The sequence below is a fragment of the Athene cunicularia genome, assembly GCF_003259725.1.
Source record: "Athene cunicularia isolate RWA chromosome 20 unlocalized genomic scaffold, athCun1 chr20_part1, whole genome shotgun sequence".
Classification (NCBI taxonomy): Eukaryota; Metazoa; Chordata; class Aves; order Strigiformes; family Strigidae; genus Athene; species Athene cunicularia.
In genome coordinates, this window is record NW_020799125.1 from 9216664 (window position 1) to 9227098 (window position 10435).

The 10435-nt window shown below is 55.4% G+C and overlaps 1 protein-coding gene across 1 annotated transcript in view; it reads right to left on the reverse strand.

Annotated features, from left to right (window-relative positions):
• The window catches only part of JPH2 (junctophilin 2), a 31568-nt gene that overhangs the window by 15210 nt on the left and 5923 nt on the right, over positions 1–10435 (reverse strand). The window contains exon 2 of the mRNA XM_026862331.1: positions 7491–8274. Coding sequence (XP_026718132.1) covers positions 7491–8274 — 784 coding nt within the window. The remainder of the gene's footprint in view (positions 1–7490; positions 8275–10435) is intronic.

Consider the following 10435-nt stretch of genomic DNA (forward strand, 5'->3'; position numbering starts at 1 on the left):
AATCCCTGGAGAAAGCAGTTTGCTGACCAACAGATGCTTTCTCCTTGGAGCTACTGAAAGTGCACGCTCCCTCTTACCCTAATAGGGCATGAAAGTGCCTAAGAAAATTCATGTGAGGCGGGTGGAAAACAGATAAAGCCATGTGCACCCTCCTCTGGAGTCAAAACGCATCAGCGCAACAAGCATGGTGGGCCAAAAATGTGTCAGTGCTGGAGCTGCAGCCAGCTTGGGCTGGGGATGAGGCCGTTCTGGGAAAGGGCTGAAAGAAAAGGGTGAAGGTGTCACACCATCACTCATTTCACAGCACCAAACCCCTCTAGTCTGCAAAACCCAGCACACAGCAGGGACACATCATGGGGGTCCCGCACCTGGGGCAGGCACCTGATCCTGTTGCCAGACCCTAACCCTGGGGCTGGCTGTTCCCATGGCCACCAGGGACCAGGAGTGGGGAGGGGCTCACCCAAACCCCGCTGCCTGCTCCCTGCCCGGCTCCAGCGGCCAGGACAGCAGGGGTGAGCCAGAAGGAGGGGTGAGCCCAAGGGCCTTTTGGGGTGGGATGAGGGTCAGGCATCAGTTCAAAACAGACAATATTTCTACAGAGCTGGAAACTGGCGTGCTGGGGCAGCAAACCCACAAAAACTCATCCCAATCCAGCCCAAACCAGCCCTGCTCAGTCCCGATCATGAGGCTGTAAATACCAAGCCCTGGCTCTGGGACAGGAGCTGGGTGTCCCCCAGCCCCAAGACACGAGTAATGCGAAGTCCCTGAGCTCCCAGTCCAAGGTGCAGGGATGCTGGGGTGGAAGTATCCCTGCTAACCAAACCACATGTGGTGACCACACACCACCACGGCACGAGGCAGCCGGGGGTGTTCCTGCTCCAAGAGCTTTGAGGGAAACCCAGGCTGAAGTGGTCCTGGCCGTGGTGGCACAGGCCAGACAAGTTTCCCCTTGCCATCTCCATGGATGTTTATCCTGGATACTGACCTCAGTTTGTGCTGATAAGCCACACGAAGGAGGCCACACGTGCCATAATTCTATAATTCAGTCTGTATTCACCTGGTGTCATGGGAAGGCAAGAGTGCTGCTGGCATTAGCACTGCACAGAAAGTGGGAGAGTCCCAAACCCAGGCTTCAGCTGATGAGGAAATAGATGACAGCAACTGGGTTTCTGTTAATCAAGAGTGAATGAAACAAGATTATCCTCTTTATAAACACACCAGGCTCTGTGAGAAATGTCTTCACTGGGAGAGCAGGACCAAGGAGCATCCCCCCCACCACTGTGTCCTGGCACCCAGCTACAGGAGCTGCACAGCTGCCCTCATTTCTCCTGCCCATGTCCGAGCCCTGCCTGCGGAAGCACATAGATGCTCATTCTCTCTGTGGGGGCTGTGGGGCAGCCAGAATACCCAGCCCTTGAGGATCTGCCCTTGGCTTCTGCCATTTGGCTGCTCCAAATGTGGCTGCACCTTGCTTGGAATGAGCCTTGCCCTGCACCCTGCGGGGAGTCTGAGGGGAATTTTAACGAAGCCGGCGTAGTCCTGTCTCCCCCTTAACCTGCACCCACCTATCTTTTAAGCCCCCTGAGAGGTCAGGCTGCAGCATCTTTGGTGTCTGATCATACAGCTGCAGAAATGCTGCTCCCAACTCCCGTGTCTCTCCCTGGCAGCTCCCACTTGGTAGTGAATCACAGCCAGTATCACACCCGGAGCCAGGATCATCTCTGCACATCCCCTGCCTGCTGCTGCCTCCTCCTTACACACCCATCCATCACACGGGGGTGTGCAGTCATGGAGCAAAGCTGGGACAGCAGAGAAGGATCAGCTGTTCTCCCAAGCCTGGAGCCCACCTGGCAGGGACTGCCTTGGGCCACCGCTGCTGCCCACTCTCGCAGGGTGGCCATGAGCATTCTGCCTAAAGGCCTGGGAATGCCCACACCTCTGGCTTTTTAAAAGCCCAAGGAAAGCAGATAGCAAAGGATATTTTTAAAAAAGCCTAAAACTCTTTCAGAGCAAACTCCAAGTCTGAGCACAGGGGTTCAACAGATCTGAAAATCTCAGGTGCAAACAGGGATTTTCAGAAAATCCCAGACCTGATCTGGCCTCGGAGAAGCTGAGATGCACTGTCAGCCCCGGGACAGACGAGGTCACCAGGGCTACCAGACCAGCCTGGCTCTGCCCTGGACACAGGTGGTGTCTCACCAAAGAGGTTCATTGGGAAGACATCACTTGGGTTGCTCACCTACCCCACCGGTGGCATAAACCCCTGAGAGCACCAGGGAGGGAGGGCAAGAGCTCACTGGGGCAGAGCCGTGCCAAATAAAGCACCTTATCAGTGTAAGTGCGCGGCCGCGCTCCAGCGGCGTGGGCTGCCGCGGGCCTCCGCTCTCAGCTGTCGTGCCCGGGCAGCACTGATAAAGCCCTACTCTGCCTGCCCTTATTTAGTCAGGAGGCTCTGCTGACTCCAGCGATTTCAGGACGTCATTTGCACCACACACCCGCGTTCCCCAAGGAGACGCTTGCTGCTGCCTGGCCACGCAGGCTGGAAATGCTGAGTGCAGGGAGACAGCGGCCGCACTGCTGGGAATGCGGCCGGGCAGGGGAGGTTGGAAAGCGATACGGGAGCCATCAAGCACTTGTTATTTGAAGGGAGAGCTAAGACATGGGTACAGACAGAAAGCCAACTTAGACTTCAAAACCAGGTAAAAGCTCACACTATGAACAATATCCACGCATCGCTGCCAGGGAAGCCGCACTGATGTGATTTCTGACACCAAGTGCTCACCGCAGCTCTGTGATGCTTTAATGCAGCCCAGGTTCACTGTGATGAGTAAACCCAACTTTAACAGGAATTAATGCCTAACATTGCAGAATGCAGTTGAGAAATTCTTACAGATATCTATCCAAGCAACAGTACTTCAGGACCTCTATAGATATTCCATTAAAACCAGAAAGAAATCCAAAATGTATTCATGTTTAGTTGCACTCTCCAGACATAAAACACCCAGCTGCACAGGGGCTTCAGGGTCAGTGTCTGACGACAAACAGACAAAGCACAGCAGCCATTATTGCCTCTATTATCTTGTTTTCCTATTGATCCCAGGACATGTGGCAGATATATCTGAGGTGTTGTTTACAGGATGTACACCAGTCAAACATCTCAGAGTGTGGCCAGACCCATGCCTTGCAGGATGCACAGCCAAGTCCCTCCATTGATTTTGATCCAAGTCACTGGGAAGCACTGCCACGTGCAGAGGCAGACCACAGCAGACACTGCTGTAGCGGGATGGAGGTGGGATTTGCAGTATTTACATTCATTTTGTTCTCCAAAAGCACCAGTGAGAAGGAAATCCCCTGTATTGAGCTGCCTGGCTACAAAGCACACAGCTTTCATAAAATCAAAAGTTTCCCCTGCAGCTGGTCCTGCCCTTTCTCTTGCTTTTTATTTTATTCATCTTAATCTATTCTGATGAGGTGAAAGCTGAACACTTCCATGCTCCTTCTCCCTCCTTTCAGCAGAACCATCCTCCCCATGTGACAGGTGAGCATGTGCTACACAGTCAGCACCCCTGGGTGCTGCTGCTCCCTGAGCACCCCATTTACCACCAACCCACAAAATTCCAGAGCATCCGTTACACACCTCAGGAGGGCTTTTAACTGGCTCACTCATGGCTTGGTGGTGGCTGTCCCCTCCTCACAGGGGCTGGCGGGGAACAGACTTGCTGGCTGTCCTCCAGCCACCTTATCTACTTAAGTACCAGGGAGATGACGTCCCAGCTGTGATCCCAGGACCTCACCGCCTTTCCCACCCACCCCAACATTTTTTCAAAGGAGCCCCCAGACAGGGTGGAGGGTGAAAAAGGGGGAGGGTGAAGGGATGTGATGGATGCCTTCATTTGGTACTACGGGAACAGCCACGTTCCATCTCCCTTATGATCACAGCAAGGAAGGTCCCAGGGCACCAGCAGCGCAGGACATGGCTAAGGCTAACAGACATCATACAGTGCGGGTTACCCCCATGTTCAATTGTGGTTTCCCCTGGGCAGGAGTAAAGATGTGTCTGCACTTTCGAGAATACTTTTTTCCCGAGTGCCAGCAGTCTGGGGGAGGACTCGGCATACTTTAACTGCCATTAGCTTCATGCCATTAGTTGATCCCCAACACTGCTGATAAATGTGCCCTGAGTTTCTGCCCAACCTCGAGGCAGCACGAAGGGGCTTTGCCTGGGGTGAGAGGGCAACTGGAAGAGCTGGATGTTTCACTAAACTAATGTAAAAAGGAATGAAGAAAATTGCTGTTACCTCAGCTGGTGGCAAGGCGATGCCAGCTCTGTCCTCAGCCTTTTGCACAATGGGGAAAGCAGCTGGATTGCTGACCCGTGAGGATTTGGGAGGGAGCCAAGGAGACCAGGGCAGTGCCGCCTGACAGGCAGGACAGGCAGCAGGGCAGGCAATAGCTGGCACTGCCTGTGGCACTGGCTGGAACCCCCAAACTGAGCAGACAGGTGGGACAGGAGCTGCAAAGCAACCCTGTTGCCTTGGACTCCCTCAGAGTGGAGTGTGGGATGAGGAAGGTTTGCTGACGGCGGCTGACCATCATCCCTGACCATCCCTGCTCTCCAGCCCGTCTCCTCAGGGCAGATATCGGTCAGGACACCCATTAGCGCTGCTGGGAGTCGCCTGCCTGTGCACCCCGGAGCTCAGGCACGTGCCTGGGATTCCTGTGGTGCAACTGGCTGAGGCAGCTTCCAGCACTTGGTCTTGCTTTCCTCAGGATTTCTATCCCTAAAGAGCCTTTTATGGTGCAAAAGAGTGAAATCTGGTCTTCTCCTGACATTCCACCCCCAGACAGCGCAAGGCTGGATGTTATGGTAGTTTAGCTCTACAAGGGGCTCCCCTGAGTGCCAGAAGCAAAAGAAACTCAAACATCCATTTACAACAGCACAGGTATGCAGGGGTATTTTGGACATCTGCACAGCCCAGCTGCTGTGTCCCACTAATTAGTTCCTTGAAATAATCTTACATGCAGATATGTCACATCTTCCCCCAAAAAAGGACTTCTGTAGCCTCAAAGACATTTCTTTGGGTAAGGTACACACTGCCATGGAGGAGAAACACAAATCTAGAAAACTCTACCTCACAGTTATGAGCTAAGGCATTGCTAATGATAGTACAGCCCTTTTATAAAGCGCAATAATTGATTTTCACAATCTGTCTGCAATTACTCTCTGCCCTGGGTGTGGAAACTGAGGCAAGGTTCAAGGCCAAAGGAAAAGTCAGTGGCAGAGCCTAAGGACCCTCTTGAGGAAATATTATCTATGTTTACTCGCAACCTCAAATCTGAACTGAAAGGAGGAGGAGGGAGAGCACGAATAAGACTTTCAAAAGGTGGAGAGAACAGCTCTGCCCAGAGCAACACACAAGGAATAAACGCTGATGGAAATGGTGAGTTACAGTTTACAGGACGGAGGAGCCCGAATTCTCTTCTTGCAGCGGGTCCAGCTCAGCAGCAGGCAGTGCTGCAGGAACGGGACTGGGGCACCGCGCTGCGGGGAAAGCAGAGCGCTCTTCCCCTGCCACAACAGCCACACTATCGCAGGGTTTGTAAGGGGAGGACTCTCTGGAGGAAACCGGCTTTAACATCTTATTTCCTCCAGCTCCAAGGTTTCCTTAATAGGAAATTATTCCCCAGCCACACTGAGGAGGGATGCAGTCCCGGCCAGGGTAGCGCGCGCATTCCAGCCTCTGATGGAAAACACTGCAGAGCCACTTTTGATCCAAAGTGTAAATAGTGTATAATAAAAAGAGGCTTGTGTAAACCAGCCAAGCTCTTGCGGAGCAGCTTTTGCAGCTCTAGTCTCCTTATTCACGGGTGTGTAGCACCACGGCTTCACGCTTTTCCCGGGCGCGGCAAAGCCGGTGTCAGGCTGAGCTTGCCCTGCCGGGAGGCTCTGGCAGGCCTCATGCCGCCCCAGCCTGTTATTTTTATCCTAGCTGGCCCTGCACAGCATTTCACTTGCAATCCCGCCGATTTCTCTGTGCCGGTCTCCGAGGCAACTGAGTTTTGCTAAAAAAACAATCATGCTCCCCACAAAACTTTGGAGCAGAAACAGCAGCTGGGAGAGTAAAGCCAGGGTTTCTCTGGGGAACAGGCACCCTCCCCCCTGTCATTATTTCTTATTTCTGCTTGGTGATAAAGCAACTGATAATTAAACAGCACTAAAAAGGAGCAAGGCAGGACAGACCTGGAGTCCCATCCACTACCCAGCCACTGAGCAAAGCCTGCACGGGACCAGGTTTTGATGGATAGGCAAGGTGAAACGTTGAGATCTGTCACAAACACGTTTCTCTGAGGAAGAGTTGAGGAGCAAAGTCTCTGACCCTGCCTGACAATCTCTAGTCTCTGCCAGGCTGGCTCTGAGACTGGCAGGAACGCTGTGGGAGGAGGAGTGTGTTGCTGGCACAGCCCAGACACAGGCAGGGATGTGAGCAGGAGGCTTTCTCCTGCCCTTCCTGGGCAGACCCCAGAGCCCAGATTTTACCTCCTCCTTCCTCCACCCCGGGAGGGATGATGGAACAATTAGCACTTTCCTCTCCTGAAAATTTCCAATGCAGCTAATTCTGAGCAGAGCCCACCTGCCTGGTCCCAACCTACCAAGTGGTGCTGGGGCAACACATTGCCCGGCGGTGCCCACGTGTCTGCCAGCACAAGGGACATCGGTGAAAGGAGAGGCTGCCACGTGCCCTCAGCAGCCCCTCGCACACTCCTCCCTCACAGGCCCCTGCAACATGCATCCCCACACACGCTGCCTCTCACCCGCTGCTGGCTGGGCAGCCCTCTTCCCACCCCTGGGGACAAACCCAGCTGAGCCCTCCCTGCTTCCTCCTTTCCCAACATCCTAAAGCATCGTGGGCTGTGGGATGTGGCTGTGTGCCATGGGATGGGGCTCAGCCATCCAGCGTGGGCTCAGCCACCTGCCCTGGCTCCAGCTGCCACCTCCCTCATGGCAGAAACACTCACTGAAAACCTGGCCAAAGGCAGCTGGATTCTGGGGAGCAGATGGGGCTCCCCAAGGCTCCTGATTTACTGCTGTCAAACCCCATTATTTCTCATTGTGCCCTAATAATGACCCAGAGGCTCCAGCAGCCTGGCACAGCACCAGGGCACTCCCCATCCCACCAGCTCCTGCTCCCCATCCTGCTGAGTGCCAGCGCCAGGCCCTGCTCTCCAGCAGCTCCCCCTGGACCAGGACTGCAGGGGGACAGAACAGGGGGCAAGAAAGAAGACAGTTCCTGAATGCACCTGAGTTGCCATGAGGGCCCTCAGCTCCACTCTGCCAGCATTTAGTACAAAGAATTAAATAGAAATTGCAGAGTCACGTTTGACCCCGCTGCCAATACAGAGCAAGGAGACACACAGCATGGCTCCAGAGGGACATGTGAGATGGGGACCACCACCACGGGGACCCGCATGTTGGAGCCCCGAGCACCTACCTGGATGCCGCAATCTCCGACTTCTGTCGGGCAATGGCCGCGGCCCTCTGAGCCCCCTCCACGCTCCTGTCCACCTTCTGCCGGATCTTGGCACTCTTGAGAGGTATCACACGCTTCTTCATGCCCTTGACGAGGACATTGTGGCGATACTTGCCCTCCTCCTTCTTGCCATCAGGCAGCGTGGTGCAGCCGTAGCCGTGCCGCAGGTTGTCCAGCCACTCGCCCTCATACTTCAGGCCGCTGGAGCGCTCGCTGACGCCAAAGCCGGCACGCTTGTCGTTCTTCCACTCGCCCATGTAGGTCTCCGTGGTGGTGGCATCAATATCAGACTCGAAGGGGGGGTACTCCTCGCCCTCGGCACCTTCACCCAGGCTAACAGTGGAGGTGGCATCACTGGCAGCTGAGCTGATCCCGCTCTCGCTCTTGAGGAAGCTGACTCGGCTCTTCTGACTGGCCAGGGATGACTTGGACTCAGACTTCTTCAGCTTTCCCAGCAAGGAGCCCCTGCGGAAGAGCCCCCCCTTCTTGGGCTTGCCAGCCTCCGCCTCAGCATAGAGGCTGAGGGCAAATCCCCCACGGGTGATGGTGGGCGAGAGGGGCAGGCTCTCGGGGTTGGCGGCGGGGGAGTCCTGCTGGGGCAGGGTGCCGTTGCTGTGCTCGCTCCGCAGGGAGGACAGGGAGGTGCGCAGTGGTGAGCGCACCACGGAGGCCATGCCGTAGGGCACGCTCTGCCGCACGCCGTAGCCGTGCCGCATGCCGTTGGTGAACTGGCCCTGGTACGTGCCTGTGGGAGAGAAGAGGGACAGGGTGAAAAGGCAGCTCAGCCCTAGATGAGCCAGCAAAAGAGAAGGTGGGCTGCAGTGTAGCGCTGCCCTAGAGCAGCCATACCCACCTTCCCTCGAAGAGAGAAGCCCCAACCCCACCAGTGTTCACCCGCCTGCAAAAGCAGCAGCCCCCAGGAAGTGGAGGGCAGAGGACACAAGCCTGAGAGCTGCTGCTGGCAGGTGACGGCTCCCTAGAAAGGGGCTGGGGTGCCAGGGGACACTGGTGCAAACTCAAAGCCACGTAACAGAAGGGGTCTGGATTTGCATCCAGAGCAAGGAGCGGAAGGCACCCCATTGTGCTGGTGTTTGGGCTGTGCTGAGAGGGTGGCAGCAGCCCCCACAGACACACGAGCTGTGGTGGCACAGCTCTCCTTGGCTCGGTGACAGTCCCTTTCAGCCCATTCTGCAGTTTGTCACTCACAGCCTGCCAGAACCAGCTCTAGACTCCTGACTCAGGTGCCTGGCCATAGCACAGGCTGCCCTGGTACCTGCACCTGTATCTGCCTGGCCCTGACATACAGCTTCTCTGTGGTCCCAAGACCAAGGCTTGTGCTACACTGCATGAAGGAAGAGATGAGCAAAAAAGGGAGGAGAGGAGCAGAGCAGCTCTGCATGGAGTTCCTCTGGCTCTGCCCAAAAAAACACCACCCTACCACACTCCTCCAGGCCTAGCTCAAGAGGGCACACGGTGTCATATGGTGGGGGACACAGACAGGATCATGTTCACCGTGGCCAGGGCTGCACCCTGGGTACAGGACCCTGCTAAGAGCCAGAAGGACCTTGGCAGTGACACCTTGAAGGACTGGGAGAAACAAACCGCTTCTCTCCAGGTCCCTTCCAGGTCTCCACATTTGCAGGCTCCAGAAGAATGAACTTGAGACCACCTCCCTGATTTTTCTCAACAGGATGTCAGGAGACTTTAAATTAGTAATACTAAAGACTCTTGCAAGAAGAGCTCCTAGGAAGAGCAGGAGGGCTGGCAGGCCAGTCTTCACCTAAAACACCTGCACTCACATGCCAGCACAGTGGGCTGCAAGGGTCAGTGCATCCCTGCTGAGCCCTGTGGGATGGGATGGGATGAGCCATCTCCCCAGCTGGGCTCTCCTAGGTCTGTAGATGTGGCTGCCTCAAAAAATGGCAAATCACCCAAAACAAAAGCAGCACTCAGCTCTGCTCCTGGCATTACAGGACCCAGAATGGACCACCTTGCCCCAGACCACCACCCTGTGGGGCAGAGGCTACTGGTAGACCCTCACCCCAGGGCACAGGTGGAGGGTGCTGGGGGAACATAAATGTCCTTGAAAAGGCCACCCCACTCCTTTACCCTCCCAGGTGCTGCTTCCTGCAAGCAAATGGCCAGCCACACTGTAGGCACTTGCACAAGCATCTGTCCTAAACCTGATTTTCAGTAAACAGTAACCTACAAGGAGGCACCAAATTTTGGGAGAGCAAGCATTCCTAGAGTCACAGGGAGGCTCAGCAGGGCCACGCTGAGGCAAAAGGGGGTGACCTATCTTCAAGGCACTCATCTCCCCACTCAGACGCCGTTACTGAGACCAGGGATGACCCTGCTCCCCAGGGAGCAAATCCAGTTCCTTCTTTGGTGATTGTGGGAGTGCATATTTTACGGTCTCCCAGGCCACTTCTGCAGCATAATCTCTCCTCCCAAGCTTCAGGTTTCGTTGAAATCCTCTTTGGACCAGCCTGTGGGGTGTTAACTTACAGCGCTGGGGGCCAGGAAAGACAAGAAGTGCCCGACCGGGCAGCAGCTGCTGCCCTGGGGTGAGCCGCCCCCCACCAGCCCCTGCCCATCCTGCAGCACACAGGATTTTGGGCTCCCTGCAACAGTTGGCCTCCCCTGCTAAAAAAAGAAAGGGTTCAGGTAGTACAGAGCATCTGTGGGCTGTGGCCAGGCATGGGGAGCAGCCGGCCTGAACCTGAGGCTCCAGCAGGATAAACAAGGTGGGCAACGTGGGTTGGGGGTTCGAGCATAAGCTGGGAGCCAAGGACCATCGTTGGGGATGCCCAGGTATTTGGGTGTGTTCCTCACCATGCTCCCAAATGCCTCCCCATAAAGTAGTGATGAGTCTTCCCCATGTCCAACCCCCCCCCCCCCCCCCC